A 26262-nucleotide genomic window follows, 5' to 3' on the forward strand; every position below is an offset into this window, starting at 1 on the left:
GTAGGGAATTGGTTCAGAGATTTTTTTATATTCTTTTTTTTTTAATATGAATATTTAATTAAAAAATTTTTTTTGTGGTGGGAGGTAATTAGGTTTGTTTGTTTGTTTGTTTGTTTTAGGGGGAGGTACTGGGGATTGAACCCAGGACCTTGTGCATGCTGAGCAGGCACTCTGCCACTGAGCAGGCACTCTGCCACTGAGCTATACCCTTCCCCCAAGATTTTTTACATTCTATTTTCCTGAACAGTCGGGAAATATTTAAACAAATGTGTTCTCTTAAAATCAGGAAAAAGCCATATATTTACTATAATTAAAGGCATATTGATCAATTAGGTAATTCTTTGTCTACTAGGATTCGGTAGAGAAGATAGTGTTGCTACTTTTGGCATTGTGAAGTACAATTAATTATGAGTAGAAAGAATAAAACTTTTGGTTTTTAAAATGTGGTAGATTTTATAGCCAGGGATTTCAGAATCCTGTGCTTAAGATGTTGCCTGACAATAAATACAAAACAGAAACAGACTCATAGACACAGAATACAAACTTGTGGTTGCCAAGGGGGCAGTGGAGGGTGGGAAGGGACAGACTGGGATTTCAAAATGTAGAATAGGTAAACAAAATTATACTGTATAGCTCAGGGAAATATATATAAGATCTTATGGTAGCTCACAGCGAAAAAAATGTGACAGTGAATATATGTATGTTCATGTATGAAAGATTGTGCTTTACACTGAAATTTGACACAACATTGTAAAATGACTATTACTCAATTAAAAAAATGTTAAGTAAAAAAATAAAAGTAGTTAAGGAGATCACAAAAAAAAAGAATAAAAGAAGCACAATTTTCCCACTAGCTTATTTTAAAAAAATGAAAAAATAAAACACACCACATGTTCAAATTAAAAAAAAGTTGTTGCCTGACACAACTCAGTAGCAAAAAAAAAAAAGAAAATAACCCAATTTAAAAGTGGGCAGAGAATCTGAATAGACATTTTTCCAAAGAAGATAATACAGATGGCCAACAGGCACATGAAAGGTACTCAACATCACTAATCATCAGGGAAATGCAAATCAGAACCACAGTGAGGTATCACCTCACAGCTGTTAAAATGGCTATTATCAAAAAGATAAGAAATAACAAGTGTTGGCGAGGGTATGGAAAAAAGGGAACACTCATGCACTGTTGGTGAAATTGTAAATTGGTGAAGCCACTATGGAAAACAGTATGTAGGTTACTCAAAAAATTAAATATAGAACTACCATATGATCCAGCAGTTCCACCTCTAAGTATTTATCCAAAGGAAATGAAAACAATTCAAGAAGATATATGCACCTTCTTGTTCATTGCAGCATTATTTACAATAGCCAAGATGTGAAAACAACCTAAATATACATCAATGGATAAATAAAGAACATGGTGTAATTATATTTACACATACACATACACACACATGCACATACACAATGGAATATTATTCAGCCATGAAAAAAGAAACCTTGCCATTTGCAACAACAGATGGGCAATGAATGAACCTTGAGGGCATTATGCTAAGTGAAATAAGTCAGAGAAAGTCAAATACTATATGATCTCATTTATATGTGGGATCTTAAAAAAAAAAAAAAGCTCATAGATACAGAGTATGAATTGGTGGTTGCCAGAGGCAAGAGGTCTGGCATGGTCCAAATGGGTGAAGGGGACCAAAATGTGCAAACTTCCAGTTACGAAATAGTCATGGGGGTGCAATGAACAGCATGGTAATTGTAGTTAATAATACTGTTACTGCGTATTCGACAGTTGCTAAGAAAGTAGATCTTAAAAGTTCTTAAAACAAGAAAACAATTTTTGAAGCTCTGTATGGTGAAAGATGTTGTCCAGATTTATTGTGGTCATCATTCCACAATATATCCAAGTATCGGATCATTACGTGATACACCTGAAACTAATATTAATGTTAGTTAAACCTCAGTTTAAAAAAAAAAACGATGTTGCCTGACATGAGATGTTCACTAATTAGATGGACAACTTGTTTAACATTCAGAATTATCCTCCTGTTGGTTACATTTATCGTATAATATACTTGGTTTTTTTTTAAAGAAAAGATTGTTACCATTAATGGCTTTCATTTTCTGGCAGATGAACTCCCAGCTAGCCCAGATGACTCGGATAATAGTGTGTCAGAGAGCCTGGATGAATTTGATTACTCTGTGGCTGAGATTAGCCGCTCATTCCGTTCACAGCAGGAAATATGTGAGCAACTCAACATCAATCACATGATCCAAAGGATCTTCCTCATTACGCTGGACAACAGTGAGTTACAGACTTGCCGCCAGTCTATTCACTACTCTGCCCTTCCTGCTTGTGCTAGGGACTTGCTCTGTGAAATGTATTGTGTCTGATGGTTAAACAAACACACCATACTCCCTGGAACACAGGGTTTATGTTTCAGTGAAGCTTTCAGTGTGACCTAAAGCAGTATTTTGACACAGACACAGCTTTCATTCCTATTCTGATACTGACTGGCCATGTAGCTACTGGCTTTACTACCCTAAAAGAGAATTGGAAATGACGGCCAAATCCATTTTCTTCTCAGAGGTGACCTAAATAAACAGTTAGATGAAACCCCCAAGAAGTGTCAGACACTGTTTCCCCTCTGTGCCCGGGCTGTAGTTAAACCCCGAAGTTAGTGCTCATGTCTGGGATTTACTCTTTAAATGTTAGGTTTCTGACAAAGCCCATGCTCTTGTAGGGGGTTGGGGTGGGCAAGATTTAAAATTTAGAAACTGCTTTGTGTGTCGAAATCATTCTGATATTACCCAAGTGAAACTTGGGGTTCAAGAGAAAAGCGGTCATGATCAGTTGTCTATATAAGGCAGAAGCATTATCCTTAACCTACCAGATTAAAACCATTTCCCAGGTGACCCAAGCCTGAAAAGTGGGAATGGCATCCCCAGCCGTTGTGTGTATTTGGAAGAAATGGCAGTAGACCTGGAAGATCAAGACTGGCTTGATATGAACAACGTTGAGCAGGTACCATTCTTAGATTCCTTACGTGCGCCTTCAGCAAAAGTCAGCCATGCAGCTAAATTCTCCCCACCTTTCTCTGACCGCAGCTTTGCTTACCTCCATCTCTTACATTGTTCCTCTTTTGGAATCTTCTCGTCTACCATCGTAACATGTCCAAATCTACCCATCCTTTAAGACCCAGTTAAAATGCCATCTTGTTTACAAAATTTTGTCAGGTAGGAGTTGTTCTTTTCTCCTCTGGGCTCCTAGAGTAATCTGTCTATGCATCTCTTATGGGAATAGTAATTTTCTGTCTCATGCAGTGGCTTCTTCATGTACCTATCTTGTCTGTCCTGGAGACTCCAACTTATCAAGGGCAAGGTCCATCTCTTTCTTCTTTATATCTTTTCCAAAATCAAAACAGTGCGCTCTACCTCACAGGTACCTAGTTAACTTGAGAGGAATAGAAGTTTGGTCGGGAAGATGCTTGACAACTTGTAGTTTAACTTTCTATGTTTAAATTGTCTTTATGTAAGTTTGAGGTCAGCAATCACCAGAGTAGTACATTTCACATATAAGTTTAATCTCTGATTCTTGACACCATTCAACAAATATTCTTTTAAAGCTTACTCTGTGCTAGGGGCTATGCTAGATACTTAAGCTTGGTTTAGGATAACTACATACACAATTAGATTTGTATATATAGTATTTTCTAAAGTAATGAGACACTAGGCCCTTTTTTCACCTTATATCCATTGATTCTCATGATAACCTGTGTCTAAATTATCTTTTATATCTCGCTATTCTAAAATCAGTTTTGCAATGGCTTAGTATTTTTATTTGTTTTTCTTAATAGGCTGTCTTTACTCGCTTATTACTTCAAGATCCAGGCAACCACTTGATTAACATGACTTCTTCTACAACGTTGAATCTCTCTGCTGATCGAGATGCAGGGGAGAGGCATATTTTTTGTTACCTTTATTCCTGCTTCCAAAGAGCCAAGGAAGAGGTAAAGAATCCCTATTGAGTACTATATTGGGTGTGACTTTAACATGTAGGTCAGAGAGTTGGATCAGTCTTTTATATCAATTTATACACATCATAGTATATCTGGAACCGGATATCAGAGACACTGTTATTTTTTCTTCTAAAGTTTTAGTCTCTCCTTTTTGTGGCTTGGAGTCCACCCCTTTCCCCAATTAACAAGTGCCTCCTATTCTCTCTACAAATATCTTTAAAAAAAAAAATCACACCTTTATTAAAAAAAAAAAAAAAGTTCTGATAAATTCATTTCCACTGAGGTGCAGAGTAGATTAAGCTTAGTCACTTCCAGCATTGGGATTCTAACAGGTAGATGATTCTTGAAGCCAAAGAATGGACTCTAATGACTTTTCAAACGTCCACCGGAAAATAGTATTGTTTTGGGATACAACATCTTTTTCTTTCTATTTGCTGCATCCGCCCTTGTTCCAGGTCACAAAGCTAACCTATTCTCTCTTCTTCATGCTATTTCCAGATTACCAAAGTTCCAGAGAACCTGCTGCCCTTTGCAGTGCAGTGCAGGAACCTCACTGTGTCCAATACCCGCACAGTTCTCCTCACCCCAGAGATCTATGTTGACCAAAACATCCATGAGCAACTGGTAGATTTGATGTTGGAAGCCATCATAGGAGGCCGTGAGTACATAAGCAAAACCTGTGACCTTCTACATTTGATTTCCAAATGTACCATTCTTCTAATTGCATTAGAAAGTGTCGGAGCCACTATGGTTCCAGCATAAATTAAGGAAGAGAGCTCACACCTCGCCGTTGGTGTTGAATACCAGTAGAATTATCAAAAGTATCAGAAGAGTAAAGAGCTGTGTATAAAGGCACATACAAATCCCTGTGGCCTCCTCTCGCTCATTTGTCTTCTTTCAGATTTTGATGGTGTAGCTGAGTTTCTTGATGAGGTCATCGAAGCCTTGATACTGGATGAGGAAGTTCGAACATTTCCAGAAGTCATGATTCCAGTGTTTGATATTTTATTGGGCCGAATAAAAGACCTAGAACTCTGCCAGATGCTTTTGTATGCTTATCTGGATATTCTTCTCTATTTCACTAGGCAGAAGGATATGGCGAAGGTAGGTCTGAAAGCTCATAGATACTCCGTTGAGTTGGAAGCTTGATACTTTATGCTTCCCTACCCTGAGGGCACTGTAATATTACCTACTGAATAAGAGAAAGACACATTGCTTGTTGAATAGCCTTAACTCTTTGAAGCCCTCTCATCTTGTCATTTATGTCTCATCACACCAACGAATAACGAGGACTTGTCTTCTCCCACAGGTTTTTGTAGACTACATTCAGCCCAAGGACCCTAGTAATGGCCAGATGTACCAGAAGACCTTGCTGGGAGTAATCCTGAATATCTCCTGCCTATTAAAGACTCCGGGTGTAGTAGAAAACCACGGCTACTTCCTGAATCCATCTCGTTCCAGTCCCCAGGAGATCAAAGTACAAGAGGCCAACATTCATCAGGTGGAACTGTTATCAGTGTATCCCAGCCCCCTGATCTGAGATTAAGTATCATTTCCTCAGAAAGCAGATGCAGATAAGGCTGCTTGAGCCTCTTTGGGAAAGCAGATCGGTCTGATTGGCTCTCTACCATAATCATGTAAAGTAACGGCCCTCTTTTTAGCATGTGCTAAGAGCAGAGGATGAACGTCTGTGTGGTTTAAGAGTAAGCTGCTGCTAGTCTCTGCCCCATACAGGGGCACAGCCCTCTCCTGTCAATCATCGTTTTTCTCACCAAGCTATTTCTTATAACTTCAGCTCCTAAAATCTTCTGACTGAACTCCAGCTTATAAACCAATTTTTTTTCCTTTCCCTTTTTCTATCTGTGTCCTCTCTATTTGGGCTTCTTAGCATAAATTATAGTAGAGGTCTGGCCAACATCCAGCAGCAAATGGTTGAATTGGGGACAGTTTAAATCACCCATCATCACAACTCTCTGAAGCAGGGGTTGACAAATTATATCAATGGTCAAATCCAGCCTGCCACCTGCTTTTGTAAATAGTTTTGTTGAACACAGCCATGCCCATTTGTATATGTATTGTTTATGGCTTGACTTCATGCCACAATGATAGAGTTTAATAGTTGCTACAAAGAACATGTGGCATGCAAAGCCAAAAATACTTATCATCTGGCCCTCTGCAGAAAAAATTTACCAACCCCTACTCTAAAGCTACATAAAGGCTAACTGCAGTTTGGCAGCTCGTCAGGAAATCTCTTACAAGTGTCCAGAAATTTTTTTTTAATCAGAAATGGGGGGTAAGGCACAGGGTGAGTGAGGGAAAAGCTTAGGATTCATGTATTTTTGGAAATTGCCAGAGGCTAAGATTTGGGAGTAACAAATATTAGGATTGTGAAACTGGAATGTTCTGTGGTTGTGTTTTCTGGTTAAACAGTTCATGGCTCGGTTCCATGAAAAGATCTACCAGATGCTGAAGAACTTACTCCAGCTCTCTCCAGAAACCAAACACTGTATCTTGTCCTGGCTTGGAAACTGTTTGCATGCAAATGCAGGCCGCACCAAGATTTGGGCCAATCAGATGCCAGAAATCTTCTTCCAAATGTATGCCTCGGATGCCTTCTTTCTGAATCTGGGTGCTGCTCTCCTGAAGCTATGCCAGCCATTTTGCAAACCCAGATCCTCTCGGCTCCTCACCTTTAATCCCACTTACTGTGCCCTGAAGGAGTTGAATGATGAAGAACGAAAAATTAAAAATGTACACATGAGAGGTAGGGGGGAGCTAGTATTCTCAAAACTGTGTATGTGGTGTGTGTGTGTGTATGTTTGTGTGTGTAACATCTAAAGCATCCACTTCCTTACCCTTTGTCACAAAGGTGCCTCTTCCTCAGAGAAGATGAGGCAGAAAGAAGAGCTGTCATAAATTTTAAACAGACTTCTTAGAACTGGTGGGTTTGGATGTTATGCTTTAGTGAGACCTTCTCTCTGAATTTGGCATACTTGGATATTCATTCATTCATTTTTTATAAAAATGGATAAAGCCCAGCCCCTGTCCTTTTTGAGCTCAGAGGCTCCAGAAGAAGGCAGATGCATTAACAGATCACCATAATATGGTATAGGGTTAAGCTATAGAAACACAGAGGAGGGGGTAAACGAGGAATTCTACAGTAGTTGGAGGTCTTCGTAGCTGAGTCTTGAGAAATGAGTTGGGTTTATGAAGCAAAGATGCGCAAGAGTTTCTTTCTGTAGAGGAAGTAACAAATATGCAGGTACAGAGCTATGGAAAATCTGAACTAAGGAACAGTGAGAAGCTGGATGTGGCTAGGGCAGGGTGTAGGTGGGGGGAGAGGTATGGGAATTGACAAGAAAGAAGTCTGGGGAGGAAGAATATTGGAACCAAATTGGAGAAAACTCAAGCAATACAGAGAAGTGAAAAGAAGAAAATAAATCACTCATAATTCTACCACTCAAAATTAGTCACTCTTAATTTTGATATATTTCCTCCCAGTTTTGTAACTCTTCTAATTATAAAAGTAACACATGCTCAAAAGCAAATAATCTTAAGTACAGAAAAGCACAAAATAGATACAGATCACCCCGTATCTATCTCCTGGAAAAATCTGCAGTGTCATCTATCTTTCTTTTTAATTTTTGGTGATTTCATGGTTAAACTAAAGAGATTCAATTGCATTTCTGTAGACAGTGAGAAGCCAAAAGATATTTTTAGCCAAGAGAGTAGGAATGTGACAAAATTTGTTTTTAAGTAGGGGAGAGTATAGCTCAGTGATTGTGTGCTTATCATGCATGAGGTCCTGGGTTCAATCCCCAGTACTGCCATTAAATAAATAGATAAATAAACCTAATTACTCCCCCCTCCCCCAAAAAAAAGAATTTAAAAAAAAGATTTGTTTTTAAGAAGATATTACTTAATTCCCTGGTAGGTATCAGGATGAAAATTAAGCTAGAGTAAGGGGATACTGGAGACCAAGATAGATGTCTGTGGCAAGCCATTTACTCTTCCTTTTAACTTCTTTGAGGTTTGGACAAAGAAACCTGTTTGATCCCAGCTGTGCAGGAGCCAAAGTTTCCCCAGACTTACAACCTTGTAACAGAAAACCTTGTCCTGACAGAGTACACCTTGTACTTGGGATTTCACAGGTAACTCCTCTGATGTCATTAGGACAGAGCTATTGTGTTGATAACCAGAAGTTTGAAAGTGAATCTTACAGATAACAATCTCCCTTTATTCTGAAGGCTCACATTATATGCGTTTATTTGTGTCTACATGACTTGGCTTCGTCCATGTAACTGGAATTTATTTTAATTTTTTGACCTGTTAAACTTTTTAAAAATAAAGATGCACTGGTATTTTTCTCTAAACTAGCAAGTTTTTAAATCACTGCCTTTTTTTGTCATGTGCCAAAGTGGAATTGTTTTCATTTAAAATTTCACATTCTGCTCCTGAATTTTCATTACTTAATTACTCCTGATGGAAAAAGAGAAAGCTTTACTCCATGGTGTAGAGACAAAATTGACAAAATTAAAGAAATGTTTATAAGGGATTTCAGTAAGATCAGTAGGACCATAAAAGATCTACGTATCAAAGGTAAAGAGGATTCTAGAAGAGTGAAGAATTGAGAGCTAGCATATATGACTTCCAAAAACGATTCTGATTCTGGCTACCTGTGTGTCATTCTGTGATTGTTTTTCCCCCTCTGACTTAGCTGGCTGTGACTGCAAGTATAAATAAGAAAATGGCTTCTTACTCATAGTTATAACCTATAGGAGGGGGTATTGAGAATAGCAATTTTTAATGCCTTCTCAGGATACTTAAATTGACACAGCATTTTTCAAAACTTAGCAAGTTTCCAGAAAAATGAAATTGTATCTTTATTAGAGATTTTTTCTATCCCTGTCATTGACATTTTAAGTGAGACAATAGATAACAATTTCACATGTGTTCAACCTATTCAGCCACCTAGATTCAAACACAAAAGTGAATGTCATCTAGTTTCCCAGTATTGGCTAGCTAACCCTATACATTATCTGTAGGACCAAAGAGGATGACGTTGGACTGTACACATAGACACAATTATCCATAGCATTGAATTAGGAGGCTTCCTTTCATTAGAAAACATTTGGCTGACCCTTTGTGAAGAATAATTATATTTTATGTTGAACAACAGAGGGCTGCTCTTAGGTTGCATCCCAGGTGGCTACGAGTTCATATGTGGTCATTACTAATCTAGACTTTTTCACCAGCTTTAGTTCTCCACTAACCACAGACTGTCCATATAACCACATCCAAGTACACTCATTGCACTTGTATGGTGTCAAACTGTCCGGCTGGGCTTCTTGTACTTTGCCTAGTCATTATTTATTAGACCTAATAACAGCCCAGTCTACACCCTGCTCAACCTAGCCACTGTCCTTTGGATGGTGCATTTCAGCTGAAGGCTGCTAACTACATGTAATTAGGTTCAATTATGTTGAATATGTTTTCCTGGTGCTCTGCCCCCGCCTCTGTCCTGTCAATAACTTGCTCAGTGCCTTCTGTGTCATCACAATTGCAGCTTCCTACATCCTGACAGAGAATACTAGAACAAATAAATGAGGATTTGTTTTTCTGAACAGTCTGTCCTCAACTGTCTCTGTATGAGCCTCCTGACCCAGTCTCTTCTGCTTTCTTGGGGGCAGGTTGCATGATCAGATGGTAAAAATCAACCAAAATCTGCATCGGCTGCAGGTAGCCTGGCGGGATGCTCAGCAAAGTTCTAGCCCTGCTGCTGACAACCTCCGGGAGCAGTTTGAACGACTGATGACCATCTATCTTTCTACTAAGACTGCAATGACTGAGCCGCAGATGCTGCAGAACTGCCTAAATTTGCAGGTGTCCATGGCTGTTCTCCTAGTCCAGCTGGCCATAGGCAATGAGGGCTCCCAGCCAGTAGAGCTAACTTTTCCTTTGCCAGATGGCTACAGTTCTTTGGCTTATGTGCCAGGTAAGCTGGCTCTCCCTTGGGAACTTCTATTTATATCCATCTAAGTTTAACTGGGTCACTTGGGAAGTTTAATCCTCAAAATATCCTTCCTTAGTTATTCAGCTGTTTTTGGAGAAACAACTCAGACTTGTAGATAATGTTTATTGGTGGTCTAAAGCATGGGGGAACTGACAGGCTTGTAGCCCCTCTGCTGTGCAGGTCAGAAGAGAGTCTTCAGAAAATGAAGTACAGTCAGAGTTTTCAGAGCTCTTGGTTTCTATCATTATATATTGTTTGTCATTCAACTTACAGATTTACCTGTCTAACCCGCACTGTGCTATTCTTTAGGGGGAAAAGAATCATCTATTGGTTAACCCAGAAGGGAGATTGTGTGGGGGGGTGTGTGTGTATCTTGGTGAGGGGTCAGCCAATATTTTCCATCAAAACCAGGTTATATCTTGATCACTGTACTGGTCATCTATTGCTGAGTAACAAATTACCCCAAAACATAGCAACTTAAAACAACAAACATTATCTCACATAGTTTTTATGGGTCAGGAATCCAGGAGCAGCTTAGCTGCATGGTTCTGACTCTGGTCTCTCATGAGATTGTAGCCAAGCAGTCAACCAGGGCCATAGGAATCTGAAGACTCCACCAGGGCTGGGGGATCTGCTTACAAGCCTAGTCATGTGGTTGTTGGCAGACCTCAATTGCTTGCTGGCTTCTTTTCCAGGCCACACAGGTCTCTCCTTAGTACTAGTACGTTCATGGTATGGCAGCTGGCTTCTCTCAGAAAAAGGGACCAAAATGGAAGCTGTAGGCTTTTATAACCTATTTATGGAAATGACACGCCATCACTTCTGTGTGCCTCATGGTGTATCTTCTACCCTGGAATAGTGTAGGAGGGGACATATAAGGGCATAAATACTAGGAGGCAAGGACCATTGGAGGACCCTGGAGACTGATGACCATAGTCATATAATATATTCATCTCTATTCAAGATTCTTCATCTAAAGGATTTTTAAATGCACAGTTAACCTTGAGTGTGGAAATACATATCTATCAGTATTCTTTCTTAAACTGTACTGGTGTGTTAACAGTATTTTGTGTCTCTACTATTCTATTTACTTGGATAAAAATAAAAATTGACTTACATCTAAAAGAGATTCTACATTTATGAGTTTATCACCATTCCTATAAGACATTAGGAGTTTTTTTTAAGCCTTCACTAAGTAGACTGAAAGGGAGGAATTTGAATAATGCTTAATTCAGAGAGTCAGATGTTTGGCTAATTCCAGTGAATATTTTCTTTCTCAGAATTTTTTGCAGATAACTTGGGTGATTTCCTCATTTTTCTCCGCCGCTTTGCCGATGACATCTTGGAGACATCAGCAGATTCCCTGGAACATGTCCTTCACTTTATCACCATTTTCACTGGAAGCATAGAAAGGTGAAGTGCTGAAAGCATGGCTCTGTCATTGTTTTGAGCCGCAGAACATTCAGAAGACTTCTAAACAGAGAAATAAACAAGCCTGAATCATAAGGGATTGTGTTAACATAATGAATCACCAGACCATCCTTATGGGTACCCAAAAACCCCATTCTTGAGAGGCATAATAAACACCCGACTTTGCCCACAGAGAATTTGAACCTGCATATAAGGTACCTGATGGGAATTCCACTGCTAGTCCCTGGTTAAAATAGTTACCCTGATGCCAGAGACTTTGTCAGGTGCTAATGATCTTCTAGTGTATGATAAAGGTTGCTCTTAAAATTCTGAGTTGGATGAGCTGTAAACTTGGATAAATGCTCTCTGATCCCAAGTCTTCCCGTTCATAGCTCTAGTCCTATTTCCCAAAGGAAGGTACTCACTGAACTGTAGCATTACTTCTCCGATTTTTTGGTGGTAGGCCAGTGAAAGCAGTGTGTATGTAAAGGAGGATTTGCTGCACAAAGAAGAGAGCAATCTGCAGTCCCCTGAGCTGTGTTAGTGAGATGTAGGTAGAGGCCAGTCCTTCACTGAGCTGAGCAGGCCTAATGGGAAATCATGTCAACAAGTATTAGGCACATGTGGTGTGCATTATAAGTAACGTAGAATAATTACATCCTAGCCCTTGCCCCCAGACAGCTTGGAATGGCAATTTTACCCCAAGTGAAGCTGTCAGAAAATAGTAAACAGTAAATAGTACATTATTGTAGAGAAGTGAATAGAATGGCAGAGCATTAAATAGAAACTTAAGTACTCACCCGCATACTTGGTAAGTTGTAACATTAAAGAGTTGAATGGTATGTACCCTGCATTATCCCTCAGAAACTGACAGACTTAAAACTGCAGAGTCCTGTTTTTTCCTATAACTATAACTTCCTGTACATGTAGTATAGGATGTTTTGGCTCCTCATTTGGAGAGCATAGTCATAAACTTGGGAGTTAAGTTTTCTACCTGCTCATCTTGCTTTCTACCCTATTCATAGGATGAAGAATCCCCACCTACGAGCCAAACTGGCTGAGGTGTTGGAAGCGGTGATGCCCCACCTGGATCAGACCCCAAATCCCTTGGTATCCAGTGTGTTCCACCGGAAACGTGTGTTCTGCAACTTCCCCTATGCAGCCCACCTTGCAGAAGCTCTAATCAAGGTCTTCGTGGATATTGAGTTTACAGGTAAAGCAGTCTAGAACTGAGAAGCCGATACTAGTGGGGTTTCATTGCCTGATCAGTGTTGAAATGTCAGGAAAATATCATCAGCCATCATTTATTGAATACCTACCGTGCACCACCCTTGATGCAAAGTGCTTTTTTTTACATTATCTCCTTTATTTGTCACCATCTGGAAAATTTTACTGTATTATCCCCGTTTATTTGTGAGGACATGGATGCACAAAAAGATGAAATTATTTGTCTATGTCATACAACTGAGTGGTAGGATCAGGTCTCTCTCACCTTAAAAAAAAAACACACACACACTCTTATCAACTTTACTATATATTTTTGATAGAATCATACACAAATAAATTAGGCTGTCCAGTTAAAACCTGGGTCTTTATTTTTCTCTGCCTCAAAATTACAGAATGATGGATAATGAAACAATTCTTTCATCCAGACTAACTCCTACAGTTTAATCGTTAAATTAAGAATAACAGCAGGCAACATTCCCTTTCTCTCATGGCCTTTTGAGATCTAACCCTGAGGTGCTGTGTTTGAGTAAACCAATAAACAAGATACACAAAGCAGTTATTTAAGACACCTTTTAAAGGGGACGTCTTACCACCCAGTGATAAATACAGTTGACATTAAAGGGATATTTAACATTTTACTGACTGCTTTTCCATATTTGAATTTTGACTTTGTTACTTGCTCACCTTTGAGCCTTAGTTTCCTCATTTGTAAGAGGGGTTGAAGTGATGACTGAGATAGTACATGTAAATCTTCATAATATATAAGAAGTTGCACAATAAGTCGCTGCAGTTATCTCATTATATGATCACTACAGCACTTTGGTTGTAACAATAGAGGGTGTATTATAATTCCTATTTGATTTCTGAGGAAGTGAAAGTTGAAAATGTTTTTTGTTTTTGTTTCTTTGTTTTTTTCTGGGTTTTTTGGGGGAGAGAGGTAATTAGGTTTATTTATTTATTTATTGGAAGAGGTACTGGGGATTGAACCCAGGACTTTGTGCATGCTAAGCATTCATAGCACTTTGAGCTATACTCTCCCCCTGAAAAAGTTTGAGACACCTAAGCCTTCTGACTCCAAATCCCATGCTCCTTCTTTATTATATTGACCCAACCCACAGAACTCTGTGGTACCTTTGGTATGTCAAGAGCACTATAAGCCTCGGATCTTTAGCTCCTGGCATGATTTTCCAGAGCAGTCAAGAACCAGTTGGCCACACAGTTGGGATGTTATCTGTGAAGAATGTGGGGCTTACTCAGTAGCCCATTCTGCATGTGGCTGTCACTGCCATAGGGGTCGGCTCAGAGGCCTCATTCAGAGTGTGATAAGGACTCTGCAGTTGGATGTGGAAGCATTTGTTCCCCTTGGCTTTTATTATACAGCTCGGTGCTTGTCCTTTCTACATACGGTATCCTTAATACCTGTCTCTCTCTTGTTCTGTCAGTAAGGAAATTAACAAACATTTGGCTGTGACTCTAAGCCTTTATAAACTCCCAGAGCAGGTTTTGCCAGTCACCTTGACACACTCAGAATAAGAGAAAATGGCTAAACATAGACATAAGCTCTTTCTCTTTCTCTAAAAGCACCACCTTTGATGGTTTTTTGCTCTTACCTTACTCCAGGAGACCCCCATCAATTTGAGCAGAAGTTTAATTACCGCCGCCCCATGTATCCCATCCTCAGGTACATGTGGGGAACAGACACCTATCGCGAGAGCATTAAGGTGAGGAAGTTTTTGGTGAAACCAAAATTGAGATATGTGAGTTTTGCTCCAGATAAGCCCCAGTGGGTTGTGGTTCAGTACTAAAGTGGTTTTCTCTTGTGCTGGGACTTGCAGGACTTGGCTGACTATGCCTCTAAGAATTTAGAAGCCATGAATCCCCCACTTTTCCTCCGCTTTCTTAACCTGCTAATGAACGATGCCATCTTCCTTTTGGATGAAGCCATACAGGTAAAAAACAAAACAAAACAAAAAGCAAGTTTAACTGCCCTTAAACCATCATTCATACTTTTTACCTTCTAATTATAACAGAGCAACCCTTAGGCCCTTAGTACTAGCTTTGGACACCAGAAATTTACAAGTAGTAATGTGCCACCAGCCTTGCCACTGTAGAGTTTGATATATATTGCCCCATTAGAGACCAAGATCAAGGGTCATCGAAGCCTCATGAGCTAGGATGATATTTTGGCAGAGCATGGAAAAGAAAGTGTAAAGGAAAGGCCCCAGCTAAAGTACACTGGCAGAACCAATCAGTCCAGCACTACAGAAAGAAATTAGAGGATCTTCCGTTAGTCGATGACTTTCAGCTTTTTTCCATCCCAAGTCATCAGTAACAGTGGCTCACTGAGGCAGTGATTCTTAACCCTCTCTCCAAAAAGGTTTTGATTTTTATACCACTATTTGAAAAAAAAAATCTGGTTTGGGTTACTTTTTCACATAAAGACTCCAAGTCATCAATGCTCTTCATCTCTCCACTGCCTCTCAAATCTTGAGCTATATCTGAAACATGCGTTTTACAAAGTACGCACCCAGGGCCTCTCAGCTCCTTCAGCTTAGCCATCCCTTACGGAGCTGCTTATTGCTCCCATAAAACCGTCCCTCATCTGCAACAGGTGTAAGACAGGGCGGTGACCCAAAGGGAGACAAAGCAGATGTGTCATGAGGGTAGCCTAGCAGACAGCCCACAAGCTCCTCATACGGTTTAGCAGTCGCCCAGTAACTTGTATTTAATTTGTGAGAAAATTCTGCTTTGTTCATAATCCTGTACTTTAAGATTTTTGATAGGCTTAGAAAACAAGAACAAGCCCTGTAATAAATAAATCCGTCTAAGCAAGAGCTGTGTGACAGAATAACACAGATGGCATTTTCATGGGACTGTAAGCTTAACATGTTATGTTGCAACAGCATGAATGATGAGAGGTAGGGGTTTTAAATATTTATGGTTCTTTCAGACATCTTGCATATTTGATAGAGCTTTATTTTTTGATAAGCAGTTTTCTGGGTTTGTTTTTTTTTTTTCATCCTTTGGGAAGGATTCATCCTTTTTTTTTTCCACTGTAGCTTGTTTGTTTTTGACGAGGTTTCACATATTATACAATTTATCCTCCTTTCTATGTTATAGACTATAATATTTCTAGGGGGGATTACCCATAAGTCTGCCTAGGCTGAAAGAAATCTATATAGAGCCACAATTTCTTTTTCTTTCCTTTTTTTCCCCACACACTTTTCTTTTTAAACTTCAGCCCTAGGCTGAGAAATAAAGTCTTATGTCTCATATAGTCCCTGGTTTTCCCAGCTTAGTGGACTAGATTTTAAATAGGACCTCTTAAATACCATTTTCCCTTCGACTACACTTTCTTCTCTGATATATTCCACCTCTGGTTTCTGTAGTATTTGAGCAAGATAAAGATTCAACAGATTGAGAAGGACCGAGGTGAATGGGATAGTCTGACTCCAGAAGCCCGCCGAGAAAAGGAGGCTGGCCTACAGATGTTTGGACAGCTGGCACGTTTCCATAACATCATGTCCAATGAAACAATTGGTACCCTTGCCTTTCTGACGTCAGGTAAGCGTATGAACCACTGCCTTCCTCAAAAATGCAATAGTCAAGATCTGTTTCATTTGAGAAATCAGCATAGCTGAGACCAAGAATTCAGACTGTGGTGACAGTATTCTCCTCCATAGTCTGAGAGGAAGTGAATCCCTAGAGAAGCTCCAAAAAGAATGATGTCCATTGTTGACATGGAAATGAGGAAACAGTCACCCTCATAGCTACCAGAAAGCATAAGTTGGTACCATTTTTCTTGAGGATGGGTTACCCATATAAATATATCTGGGGGTATATATGTTAACCTGAAAAATATTCTTGAACTCTGGTTGAATGTGGCAGATGAAACAAAGACATTTATCTCTACTCCCTCTAGAGCTGCACTGTCTAATTTAATAGTCACCTGCCACATGTGGCTGTCAAGCATTTAAACTGTGGCTAGTCTGAATTGAGCTGTTCTGTGAGTATAAAATACATACTGCAAGACTTGGTATTTTAAAAAGAAGTAAAATATTTCATTAATAATTTTTATATTGGTTACATACAAAATGACAACCAAGGATCACCAGACTTTGAGGAAATCCTCTAATGTGAAACACAGATAATAGATGAAGGCTTTTTTTTTAATCTTTGTAATCTCAGAGGGTAAGAGAAGATACAGCATGCATTTTAAAAAAGAACAAAGAGGCAATAAAAGGGATTATCCAAAAAACAAGAAAGGTCTCTTGGATATTGAAAATACAACTTCAGAAATTTTGAAAACTCAGTATGGTTAGAAGATAAATCCAAGGGAGCTCTTCCATGAAAGCAGAACAGAAAGAAAAAGAGATGGAAATTAGAAGAAAAATAACAAGAAAATAAAGGGTCAGTCTAAGAGGTCTCAAAAGAGAAAACTAGAGAGGAAGAAATTATCAAAGAAATAATACTCCAAAAGTTCCCAAAGACTGAGAGCATCTAAATTGAAAGAAGCCAACAAGTGCCCAGCACAGGGAAGCTTTAAAACCCCCACACTAAGGTATATCATTGTTGCATTTCAGAAAATCAGGGCAAAGAGAAGATCCTAAAAGGTCCCAGAGAAAAATTAGGTTGTGTACAATGGTATAAGCATCACAATGTCTTTAAATGCCACAATGTGACATTTAAAGCTGCAACACAGTCCTGAAGGAAAATATCTTCTCAGCCTAGAATCCTATAGCCAGCTAAACTATCAGTTCTGTCTGAGGGCAAAATGTAAGGGCATTTTCAGACGTGAAGGTACCAGATTTACTTCTGGTATACCCTTTCTTGAGAAGCTGCAGAAAAATAAATATACTCCATCAAAATGAGAGAGGAAACCCAGGAGGAAAGTGGAATCCCGTGAGAGAGCTGCAAAGGAAGTGCCCAAGCTGATGGTAGAAGAAGCTAGTGTGACCACCACACTGCAGGCCTGTAAAGCAAAGAGTCCAGATTGGAGTGACAGATGGAAAGAACACCTCAAAAGAATATTCTTGGGAGTTTTACATTTCTAGTAGAGAATTTATGAAGATTTAATGATAGGTATTCTGAAAATAAGCAAAAAAAAAAAAAAGTTGTATTAAAAAGTACATATATTACTTTATATAATCATTAGAATACTGTGTGGCTCTGCTGTGAATGATATTTACATAATCTTAATGACATAAAATTTAAATTATTTAACCAAAGATTTGCTTACATATTAGGGGAATTTGTATTTGGGGAAGAGGGACAGGAGTAAGAGCTAAACTCTCATCAGTAGTAGAGTCGATAGATAATGACTAAAATGAAAAATTAAGAACCAGCAGTATTGAGCAAGCCTTATCATAATACTTGCCTTGTTGCATTTGGCATGTATTTATTCCTTCCTACCTTTTTACCACCTTCCTTCCTTCCCTTTCTTTCTTCTTTTCTTCTTTCAGAGTTAATGCCCTATAACCTTAGCAGTTCATTACAAATTTGTTGTAGGAAGTAGTAAGACTACAAGATAAGTACACAGTGAAATTCATCAGTTAGTGAAATGCTTATAAGAAAAATTGAAAACAGCCATAATGTCCAGCAATAAAGATAAAGTAAATAAATAACTTATGGTTCAGTCACACACTGGGAAACTATGTGGCCATTAAAAAGGATGTGAATCATCGCTATCCTATAGAACTTTCTGTGATGGAAATGTTCTATAAATCTGGACTGTCCAGTACTATAGATAATATGCTAGCCACATGTAGCCATCAAACACTTGAAATGTGGCTAGCGTATCTGAAAAACTGAATTTTTAATTTAATTTTAATTAATTTTAATTAATTTAATTAATTTAATTTAATTTTAATTAATTAATTTTTTAATACATGTGACCAGTGGCTACCATGTTGGACAGCACAAGAACATGTATTTACTAAAATGGTAAGATACTTACAGTATCAGTAATGAAAAAAGTAAGTTATAGAATATGCACAATATGATAACCATTTTGTCTTAAAAATATACATGCGTGTAAATATGAACAGAATAGCTAGAAGGATCTATTAGCAAAGTGTTAATAGTGTTTACCTGTACATAGTAGTTTTTGTATTTTGTTTCTTTGCTTTTGCTTGTCCGTATTTTCTAATATTACTGCAATGAAAATGTATTTTTAAAAATAGTAGTCCCCAGGGGTCTCCACGTAAAACTCTAAGACATAAGAAGTTAAAGATTGCTAATGGACTGAGTTTTCACAGACTTCGGCTTTTTTTCCAGAGATCAAATCACTCTTTGTGCATCCTTTCCTGGCTGAGCGCATCATCTCCATGCTGAACTACTTCCTGCAGCACCTGGTTGGCCCCAAGATGGGAGCCTTAAAAGTCAAGGATTTCAGTGAATTTGACTTCAAACCCCAGCAGCTCGTTTCAGATATCTGCACCATCTACTTAAATCTTGGGTACTTAAGATTCAAATTGGGCAGGCCAGAGGGGGTGCTCATGTTTTAATATGGGGTTTTGATAATGGAATGAATGACTGGTTGGTAATTATGTGGAAATAGAAAAGAAATGGTTTCCTTCTAGTTGGTTTATGAAGGAACCTACTGTGATTTTAAGTGAGATTTTGTATGACCTGTGGGACATTATTTAGAATTTCCAACATTCTGCCTTGATCTGTGCAAAGATAAACTTCGCTTGTTCCATTGTTTGGAAAAGCAGTATTAAGGCCACAGGATACTTGATAGACCTCCTTCCTAAAAATTAGAAGAAATCTTTCTATATCAAAAGAACATTCATGGTATTTAAGTGATGGGGAACTTTGTTGCTCAGCCCAGCCATTATCTCCCTCTTTGACCTATCGTCTGATGCTCAGTTTCTTTCTGATGCTGACCTTCCAGGGATGAGGAGAATTTCTGTGCCACTGTGCCCAAGGATGGACGTTCCTATTCCCCAACTCTCTTTGCACAGACAGTCCGAGTCCTGAAGAAAATAAATAAGCCTGGAAATATGATTGTGGCTTTCAGCAACTTAGCAGAGAGAATCAAGGTAAGGAAGAGGAACACTTGTTTATTAACATGTTCAATAAAAATCACCTTGTCAACTCAACTGTTCTGCTTTTCTACCCAGTTTCCAGGGGAAAAGAGCATTGCCTTGAGAAAATATAAATAGATGATTCTTCCTGGTCAGCCAATAACTGGAACTACCATATTCTTAATAGTACTACTCTTTTAAATATAAGGGTGAGAACAGAAAAATAACAAATTAAGAAGCTTCTACTAGAAGAGAAGAATGTACTGCTTTTTATAGGCTGTTTTTTATGAAGACGTCTCTGTTTTCATTTTTGATATATTTGATTTGATATATTTGGTTTTAATATCAAATTTTGATTCCGTTTCATCTGTTGGTAACAGTTACCGATAGATTTGAAAACCTACAATGTTCATGCAGAACTTTTTAGAATAGAATTCAAGATTGGTAGCTTTTAGTCATTGGTTTTTCTCTGTTCTCTATATTTGTAGTTGGTAGTTGGCTTATATGGAAATAGCTATACATTTTAAAGATTAAAATACTGTATTGTATTCAGCTAATCCCTTAGGTTGGAGCATGACAGAGCTCCATTAGCAGTTATGAAAAAGGAAAAATTATGGCACAGAGTCTAATGGAAAACCTTCCTAATTGTTATCAGTCTTCCCTTCATTGAGTTACTTATTTATTAAGTTGGGCTTCATCTTTGCCTGGAGCTTAGGCAGATGGATCCCTGAGGAGCTAGAGTTCCATGAAGGAATCAATTGTTGAAGCCACTTTTAAATTGCTATACCTGTTTGTACCTAAAGCCAGAAACTGCTTTTCATACACGGACTGCATGAGTGACTCTGTAATTATGCAAATAATAACCCCCTCTCACCCCCCCATCCCCGTTTGAATATGACATTTACAACAAGACTGTTGCCAGAAGGATGGGTATTGCATGTGGTGTGTTTTTTTTCCCCTGTTGACACTTAAACCCATTTCTAGTCATGGCTGCTGGCAGCTGAGCCAAACTAAAGTTTCAGAGTTGGGACTGAATGTTAAATTTGCTCCTATAATTTCCATCTTGGCTTGTTTAGAAAATAAAGCTGAGAATTGTCATTGTCAAGGGTTTTTTGTTGGTTTTTTAATGAAGGTACTGGGATTGAACCCAGGACCTCGTGCATGCTAAGCATACCCTTTACCACTAGAGCTGTACCTACCCTCTACTGCTGTAGGGGGCTATTAATGACCCTTTAAGATTAAGGTATAGTCATTGAGCATTTTGAATTCAGCTGCTCTGAATTCTCCTTAACTACCAGGTGTTTGTGTTCAGTCTCTAGCAGACCTCCAACAACAGGAAGAGGAGACCTATGCAGATGCCTGTGATGAGTTCCTGGACCCCATCATGAGCACACTGATGTCTGACCCTGTGGTGCTGCCATCTTCCAGAGTCACTGTGGATAGATCCACCATTGCCAGACATTTGCTCAGGTAACCCAGCCCCAAAAAGCAGTCTCAAGACTACAGACATACATTTGTTTGCTATCATTTTTTTCTCCCAATACAGTACTACTACCATACTGTGCACCCAATAAGTGCCCCATACCGTTGATTTATTAATGTCTTGGGGAGGCATTTTGGTACAGGTGTATCACTTGACTGTTAAGGATTTAAACATCCAAAACAAGACACCTGTTGAGAAATGCTGGCTCTAACTTTACCTCTTCCTCCCTCAAGGAAATAATTTCTGTCAATATATGTTATAAAATGTGTCAACCTGGAGCCTAGTTGACTTGAAAGTGTTTAAATTTTACTTTAGCTGTAAGAATATAAAAGACAGATATTTTTGAAAAACTCAGGTTTTTTACACTCGTCATGTGGGTTAACCCACATTCTGCTGCAGCTCTCGTACCCAGCCATGGTGACCACAAGTTTTCCCCAGCCTGCCTACTCTGAGTGCAGCATTAGATAGAAATGGGTACTGAGAGACTCTGCCTATTTAAAATGAAGTTACATAAGTTGACCCAGATCTAGAGAAATAATATTTTTTAAGTATTGAAAAAAAGGATGTTCTACTTTATGGTATTTGGTATTAAGCACTCACTGTATATGCATGATGCTGTGCTGGGTGGTATGTCTTTTCCAAAGTGTGAGTGAAAATTTATATTTTATTGTGGGCTCAGAATACAGAGAAGCTGTATCAGCCCTTAAAGTATGTTATAAATCATCTGAGCTGTCAGGAAGCCATAATCGGCATTTACTTGAAGAGCAGTCAGCTAACTTAATCAGGTGTCAATCGACAAGGCTTTATCCCTTAACATCTTACACTGTTTCAGGAGTCTGTGACTAAAAGTACAAACAGCTCTCTGTGCTGACATGAGTATACAGGTTCTCTCTTATGGAAATCAAATCAAATATCATCTGAGGAGCAATGCTGAGATAAAGTTCATTAAACAGAGAGACTAAAGTAGCTAAATAATCTGGGGGAAAAAAAAATTTCCCCAATCCCTTTTTCTCATCTCATTCTTTCTAACCTCAAGTCAGCACTTGATTCAGAATCATTAATGCGCTCTAGCTTGTCTCCAGCAGAGATGCCCAGGTGTTCTGCTTTTGGCTGAGGATGTTAGAACTTACGTAAATAACCCTGTTTCCCTTTCTCTCTTTGTCCCAGTGACCAAACAGATCCCTTTAACCGTAGTCCCCTCACCATGGACCAGATCCGGCCAAACACAGAACTAAAAGAAAAAATCCAGCGGTGGCTCGCAGAGAGGAAACAACAACAAAAGGAGCAACTTGAATAAATACTGTGACCTAAACAAACCAAAAACCAGCCCCAGAGTGTAGATAAACAATTGTTTGTGGTTTCTCTCTTTCTGGTTCTGTTCCTTTCCTTTTTCTTGCCTTTTTTTTTTTCTTTACTAAATTAGAGAACTGCTCTTGCTCAAATTATGATAATTAAAATTCCTAAGAACTTTACAATGCTCTCCTGGCCTGCAGGAAATTATACTTCTTATAGCATCACCATGTTTAGAAATCATCACTAACTTTTACCCTTTGTTATCTCTTTCTATTCTTTCTTCTTCCTTTTCCTACCTTAATTAGATTAACTTCAACTACTAAAACCTCCTGCCACCTTACTATTTCTCTTCCAAGAACTGCTCAAACATCTTTGGTGTGCACTGCTTTTAAATATCTGATGTCACATATTTCAGTGACAGCTGATACTGTAAAGTCCTGTGTTATCAAGGTATTTACTGGTCTCCACAACCCTGACTTCAGCCGTTTTCCTTATTACAGCTCTGCAATGTTACAGAATGACTTTTTACATAAAAGCAGATACTTTGATGTTTGAGTAAAGTTTTTGAAGAAGGTGATAGATGAGATGAAAAAAGGAATCTTATGCAACTTCTGTTGGTAGCTCTTAGTTTTGTGTTATCTTGTAACTCAAAGATATCTTGGAGGGCAAATACTCCCCCATGGGGTTGTCATTACCACAGAAAACTTAGCCCTATAATATTTTTAGGAGGATTGGTGAGACAAATTTGCAGTTTTGACACTTTATTCAGAAAATTCCAAGGTAAAAAAATAAAGGTTGTTGGGCCCTTTTTGTCTTACGGAAATCAAGGACTAGGCTTGAGTAGAAAAGTTAGGCAACAAATACTGTAACCATGAAAAATGTCATTTTAAGACACTAATATCAAAGGTATATCTTAGTATATATATACACCATGTGCTTTTTTATATTGGTCTAGTGTAAACTGAGTACCACTTTATATTGTCTTTTCCATGGTAAGGTGTATGCAGTGTGTGGCCATGTTTACTAATACTTAATTCTAGACAAAATTGAGACTATAAAATGTATATAGTTAATGTTTATTTGGACTTATGACCTGACTTCTAAGAGCTGCTTCTAACTCAGCCTTAGGTCATCAATTAACAGAATAGGAATTTGAGCACAACCTTGTCCACAAGCCATTCTAAATACCCACTTAGTCCTATGTAGGTAGTAGGTGGGTGGGACCCACTTTTACCACTTGAGCTTGAGTTCCCTATTCTACTCAACTGTGCAGTTTAACATGCTGAGAGAGGCACATTCCCCTATGGACTATCTATATCACTGTTTCTCTAAGCCCGAAAATGTTAAGTAACGAGAAGAGTGATATGATCTACAAACAGGTCATTGCTTCATTTAGAGGACATTATTGTTAACCACGGCCTCTCAAATAAGACGATAGTTCTGTGATACTCCAACACAAGTTGTTATAAGCAGTCCTTGACGTGTTTTTGATGGTATCAGCTGGAAACCCTCAAATCAGAGGGTATCCCACACTAGATATAAAGTAGGTATTGCCTGTTGCTGTGCTTATAAATGAAAAAGGCAGTCTAGGACTCTTGCAAATGCCAGAATGTATGATAGTAATTCAGTGTGCTCCCTGGGCCTTTAAGGCATGGGTTGACAGATTTATTTTCTTAAAATGAGTTTAATTTTGTATTTATTACCTTCCTTTAATTCTCTTGAGAATGAACTGTATAAAATAAGCTTCTATCTACTTGCATTTATCTTCCAGACCCAATCTAATAGGATATTTCCATTTTTAAAAGAAGTGGGGAAAAGACCAGAGTTTTATAGGAGAAAATTGGAGGAAAAAATGGGCACAAAACCTCAGAAGGCAGCTTTTCCCAGCAGCTTTCTAGTTAACAACCTCGAGGCTGCCTCTTATATCTGTGTCTATATTCTACTTCTGTATTTAGTCTTCAGATTTTAAGCCTTTTCTGGCAAGCTTTTTTTTTTTAAAGCTCTTTTTATGAATGGCTATGGCACCATTAATGCTGCTGAATATCTTTAAACTTATCACAAAGGCAAGTGCATAGTTTAAGGCCACTATTGGTGAGGAAACCAAATGTCCTCCGTGCCTTTTTTCTTTCCTTGAAGTAATTTGAGAATATCCCAAAAATGAGAATAAAAAATTACTGTCTTGGTACAACATGGTGCATATATGCACTTGGAAGCTTAAAGACGTGTTGTGTTGTCTGGACCTCAGAAGCAGCCCTAAATCTATTAGAGCAGACCTTCTGACATACCTAGGTTTATGTGTTGGCTTTGCTAGGGTTTGATAGGAAAATGAAGACTCTTTAATCAGCTCTAGTATTGCTTACTAAGAGGGTAATAGTAAACTTGGAAAACTTAAGTAGGTTTTATCAAGCAATCTGGGTTTGTTTGTTTTAATATAGTTTTAATGGATATGTGAAAACTGAAAGAAACTTTAAAGGTTTTTTTAATGGTGCAGGTGAAGGTGCCAGTTACTATTTGGTATCACTCTACAAAAGCTTCATTACTTTATTTGATGCTGGTTGCTAAGCAACCACTGCACAGAGCATAAGTCTACTGGGTGCCTTTACAAGCCAGAGGCTGATGCTGCACTGTTGTCATGTGAGGAAATAATGCACATGCTCTAACTGCTAAACAGGAAAAGAAAAAGAACTAGAAACAAAGAAGATGAAGAACAAAATGACAAAAAGTTTGACTGAAATAAAACTTGATCAACATAACTGTATTTTGAAACATTCCAGGAAGGTTACTTCTTGTCAAACTTGCCTGAGGGTGTTTGTTCAAAGCTTGTATTTAATAAACGAACACCTGACTTACAACTTTGTCATCACTTCCTTTATTATAGTATTAAAAGCTAGTGGCAGTTTCAGAAATCCCTCTGAAAACTTAAGAGGACTCTGAACTTCACTTTTTTAAAAAAATTCATACCAAATGTGTGTGACCTGGCTGACCTAACCTGCCTTACCAGGGTCCTGGACCCTGGAGTTATCTTCAGAAGATGAGCCTCAGGGCATGTTTTTCCCTAAGCAGTTCAATTTTGGCTTCACTTTTCTTCATCTGGTCTAAACCCCAGGTCTTCCGTTTTAATCATTCACTATCATGTTCCCCTTTCTTGCCTCTTGTTTCTGTACCTCTGCTATTCAAGACCTCAGCCCAGATTAACCCAATCACTCCACTCTGCTCCAATATCCAAGCTACGGACTACTAATGGAGAAAAATGGCACAATTTTTAGAGTGGTGCGACCAAACTTGTCTACAACATCACACAGCAACCCTTCTGTCTGTCCTTAAACTTCAAGATATTCCAAACGTTAACCTCTTTCCTCAGATTCTCTCCCACCCTCCCAATTACCCTTCACTTTAAGATGACCTTGCCTTCTACTTCACAGACCAGAATTTCCACTTTCAGACTTCTTTCATCGTCCCATCTGTCCCCACCATTCCAAGGCCAATCCTTCCTACTTTATTTCCTGCCTCAACAGGAATCTTGTCAATCCCCCTTCTCCATCTTCAATCTCTCCTAGTTTTACATCTCATATTTGGTTTTCTGACTTGTATTCCTTTATAGCCGTATTTCTTCATTCATTCTGGCTTCTATCCTAATTGTTTGAAACTGCTCTAGCTGTTTTCATATTGCTAAATTAGCTTTCTCATTCTTAATTTGACTTCTCTGGAGTATCAGGCACCTGAATACCTTCAGTGAAATGCTGTTCTTGGCTCCTGATAGCAGTAATTTTTCATTCCACCTCCAAC

General features: G+C 38.6%; 1 protein-coding gene across 2 annotated transcripts in view; it reads left to right on the forward strand.

The window, feature by feature from the left end:
- The window catches only part of UBE4A (ubiquitination factor E4A), a 31914-nt gene extending 6586 nt beyond the window's left edge, over window positions 1-25328 (forward strand). For both annotated transcript variants that reach the window (XM_010981380.3, XM_010981379.3), the window contains 18 exons: window positions 2135-2308; window positions 2916-3028; window positions 3861-4013; window positions 4521-4680; window positions 4924-5126; window positions 5332-5523; window positions 6453-6786; window positions 8053-8173; window positions 9713-10017; window positions 11316-11448; window positions 12471-12658; window positions 14293-14393; window positions 14508-14621; window positions 16062-16236; window positions 18949-19129; window positions 19568-19715; window positions 21013-21170; window positions 22351-25328. In XM_010981380.3, coding sequence (XP_010979682.1) covers window positions 2135-2308; window positions 2916-3028; window positions 3861-4013; window positions 4521-4680; window positions 4924-5126; window positions 5332-5523; window positions 6453-6786; window positions 8053-8173; window positions 9713-10017; window positions 11316-11448; window positions 12471-12658; window positions 14293-14393; window positions 14508-14621; window positions 16062-16236; window positions 18949-19129; window positions 19568-19715; window positions 21013-21170; window positions 22351-22480 — 3083 coding nt within the window. In that variant the 3' untranslated portion in view covers window positions 22481-25328. The remainder of the gene's footprint in view (window positions 1-2134; window positions 2309-2915; window positions 3029-3860; window positions 4014-4520; window positions 4681-4923; window positions 5127-5331; window positions 5524-6452; window positions 6787-8052; window positions 8174-9712; window positions 10018-11315; window positions 11449-12470; window positions 12659-14292; window positions 14394-14507; window positions 14622-16061; window positions 16237-18948; window positions 19130-19567; window positions 19716-21012; window positions 21171-22350) is intronic.
- The last annotated feature ends 934 nt before the right edge of the window (window positions 25329-26262 follow it).

Source organism: Camelus dromedarius, chromosome 34, assembly GCF_036321535.1.
Source record: "Camelus dromedarius isolate mCamDro1 chromosome 34, mCamDro1.pat, whole genome shotgun sequence".
NCBI lineage: Eukaryota > Metazoa > Chordata > Mammalia > Artiodactyla > Camelidae > Camelus > Camelus dromedarius.